General features: G+C 37.5%; 1 protein-coding gene across 1 annotated transcript in view; it reads right to left on the bottom strand.

The window, feature by feature from the left end:
- The window catches only part of LOC122809251 (oocyte zinc finger protein XlCOF6-like), a 551,808-nt gene extending 548,620 nt beyond the window's left edge, over positions 1 to 3,188 (bottom strand). The window contains exon 1 of the mRNA XM_044080578.1: positions 2,998 to 3,188. Within this exon, the coding sequence (XP_043936513.1) occupies positions 2,998 to 3,003 (6 nt within the window). The 5' untranslated portion in view covers positions 3,004 to 3,188. The remainder of the gene's footprint in view (positions 1 to 2,997) is intronic.
- Between the last annotated feature and the right edge of the window lie 571 nt (positions 3,189 to 3,759).

The raw sequence follows: 3,759 nt of genomic DNA, 5'->3' as shown, positions 1-3,759 counted from the left end.
ATATATAAGAGGGGGAGAGGGAGGAAGAAGCTATTAGAGCAGTGAACATTTTATCATCTACTGTTATGGTATGTTTACTTGCACAACTGTAGTATGTTCATCATTTGATCACTGCTAGCCCTACATATATGGCTAGAGTAACACAGCTTAAACTGACTGGGAGGAGGAGGAAGGATAATAATGTAGGAGACCCTGGAAAATGGCCCTAACAAAACCTGCTCCATTCCTGGAAAAGGAATCTAGTTAGTAGTACTTTGTAAAGGTATGGACAGAGGACCTCATTTTTGCTTTTAGAATACATCCCTTTCCAAACAGCCGCTGTTGAAGCCAAGGCCCTGGTAGAGTGTGTCTTTATCCTGCCTGGAATTGTTTTGTTGTCATGGGTATAACAAAAGGAAATAGCACATTACAACCATTTGGAGATACTCTACTTTGCCATAATTTGTCCTTTTTTTAATATCTTCATAGGAAATGTTATTTGTCTTTGTTTACCTGGAAAATTGTACTGGGCACAACCCATTTTCAGGGGAGGGCTGGAGACAAAAGTTCCAGCAGATAAGATGCTCACTTCAAAACAATTTTTTTTTCAAATATACATTACATAGACAGTTCTTAAAACATCTAGATAAAAACAGGCAATTATTCTGTAGTGACAGTAAACAAAAGAAAACAGGTATTTCTTCTGTGGTGATATGATATTAAATTCCAAGTGTAAAACATTTAAACCACAGACAAACCATTCAGTAAAATCTGCAGGAAAAACCCAGCCAAACTATAGTTTTTACTGTGTGTAGCTGAAACACTTTATGTCCTTAAGGGGCCATTTGTATGCATTCCATGGACCTCCATTACAGGACATTTAAGGCATAGTGAAAACAAGCCTGGCTGGGTATTTCTTGAAGTATAAAACATTTAGTAGGCAAACACTTGTGCAATGTACGTGACATTAGATATGACTTATAAAACATGGGCAAGGAAGGTTACAGCATAGATGTTAGGTGTACAGTAGAGAGTCGATTATCCGAAACATCAATTATCCATACACAGCCTTTCAAAGTTTTCGGGTAGGAAAAATCATAAAGTCTGAATATGTAAATGTTATACGTATTCACTTGTGCATGTTTTTTGAGCTTGTAGCCCGCTTGTGTGAAAAATATTCTTCACTGCCCATTGGAATCGCTGAATGGTTAAAAAGTGTATTCCCTGCGTGCAGGAAAAAAAAAATCAAGATTTTGGAAGTTTTTTATCCAGCTCGATTAAATGTTTGATTATCCAAACAGTTTGATTACCTGAACTACCCTAGGTCCCAATTATCTGAACTACCCTAGGTCCCAATTAGTTTGGATAATCGAATCTCTACTGCAAATAAAATCAAGGTAAGAAGTGCGACACATTAGTCGATAAGGCTAGAAGAGGAAGAGAGGCACTGCGTAACCGATGAGTCAAGGATAGCAGGAGTAAGAATAATGAGATATTTGCTGCCATAGAACATGGTAACAAGATAGGTTATACAGACAGGACAACAAAATCCCCCTCATATTTCCGTACTTCCAAAACAGTACTGTGCAGGGTAAACATAAATTAGAGGAGATTGGAATTTTATTCTCTCCTGCATTTTCTGCTTCTTTTCCCTGTTTGCAGTGGAACCAATAGAGACGATGCTTTCACTTATGCATACCCTGAAAGGCATTCAGCCCTAGTCATCTTACACTGGAATTCTTAGAATGCACAATGAATACACTTCCAGCCATCACAAGTACAGCGTAACAAAAAATGAACCTCAGTTTACTTCATTCATAACAGAAAGAAGGCAGTCTGCCGGAGATTAAGTCTTTGCAGTGAACATGGAGCAGTGCCAGACAAAAACACTGCCAAGATGTCAACAGGCTGACTAAAATGTTTTAATTAAATATGGATCGGGTATCTATTACACTATCAAACTTGTGCTCTTAAGGTTTTAGATTTTCAGTTTACATAATTTGTATTGTTATGTACTTGTACCTGTTAAACTATGTTCTACTTCCTCTCTGACCCATGCTGGTTGTTGCAAAATGATCTACTATAGATCCGTCCACCAACAAATGTGCTGTTGTCAGCGGCTGTTCATACCAATGAAATTCTGTAGTCAAGACACTTGATATTAGCCTTAATATAGCTTTTGTGGCTGTACGATTCAAACAGCATCTTCATACAAAGTTTGTTTTTTCCCCTTCCACAAGATGAACATTTTGAAGAAAAAAAAAGCTATGACCTCATATCAGAAGAGTTGTCTTGTTAGTAGTAAAGGTGAGATTCAGATATCCCCTCCCCTCACCCCCCCCCCCACTAACAGCTGTAAAAGTCAGACAACGTGCAGCCAGTTGTACAGCCATGTCATGTTAAGATTACAACTTATTGCTTTTAGCTTCCTCTGCACCCTTAACAGAAAACACTTTGCCTTTCAAGTCTTTTTTTCAGAAGCACTTGCTTTTGTTGGGATCTCTGCATATGAAAATTTGACCTTACTTATAAACAGTGTAGAAATGCTGCTTACTGTTACTTTTACAAGCAGAAGGATTGAGCCTAAAAGTAATGCAAAAATCCCTATGCCTGAAATGCCCTTAATATTTCCTTTACTTCAAATTATTTACATTTTCAAGCCAAAAATACATATAAATGCAGGCAACATAAGCATTACTTCTGCAGTACTATAACAATACCAGGGACTGCAATACTTTTTCTCAAAAGGGTAAACAGCAAGTTGTGAGCATAAAAGGAATGCACCATCCCCCTTTCAAAAGTAAACAAAAATCATCTCAGAACATGGCACAAAAATCATCTCAGAACATGGCAAGCAAGAAATAAGCAGCTTCTTCGCAGTTTCTTTCTGCAGCATAAAATCACCTTGCTCATTACAATTAAAGAAACATACAGATACTAAGCACCAAAGTAACAATACCACATACAGATGAGAAACCTGCAAAATGCATTTAAAAGTGAATTAAATTCATGCGATACCTCCATCTTTAAAGTTTTCTTTCACATCTCTTCTAAATCCTTTTATGGTTCTTCAGCAAGCAGTAGCAAATAATACATCTATACTGCTCGGTTTACAACAACCATCTTTTAAAACTGCATACATCAGCTCCAACTTTTAACACTCTCCAACACTGAACAACAGGCACACTGGAAATCATTTCCTGTTTTGCATACCATTTCCTGTTTCCTCCCCCGACAGAGTTGAAACATTCTATCAAACTTTAAATCTGTATTATTTCTCTGCAAATTCCAAGCAGCCAACAAATACTCTCTGATACATTTTAGTCTTTTAGTTTTGAACATCTGCTGTTTTTTTTTTTTTTTTCTTACTGGGGTAGTTTAAGGTACCTGCCTTGTTCTTTAACTGTCTTTGTTTACAGAAAACTAATACATTAAAAAGTTTCTAAATGTAACAAAACACAACCTGATACCAGGAAATTCAGCAATTCAGTCTGCCCATTGTTGCTTTTCACTAACCCCCCACCCCCGTGCCCTGCTAAGTATCCTGGTTAACTTTGTTCTTTTTGCTGTGTTCTGTGCCTGACCCAGGGACTTTTTTAAACATTTTTGATAACCAGGTAAGCATATTGGCCTCAAGAGTCCTTTTTTCAAGGGCAACGTGGTATTTAAGTAGGTAAATGGAGGAATAATCGAGCCCTATATCCTTAACTTCAGAAAGCAGCTCTTGCACTAAGTGCCAGACAGATTCAGAGCCTGCTACCTGCATTTAGCCAATAGTCA

The sequence above is a fragment of the Protopterus annectens genome, chromosome 8.part0 (assembly GCF_019279795.1).
Source record: "Protopterus annectens isolate FY-2018-M chromosome 8.part0, PAN1.0, whole genome shotgun sequence".
Lineage (NCBI taxonomy): Eukaryota > Metazoa > Chordata > Ceratodontiformes > Protopteridae > Protopterus > Protopterus annectens.
The sequence above is the reverse complement of the archived record's forward strand: the minus strand, read 5'-3'. Positions and strand labels throughout refer to the sequence as shown.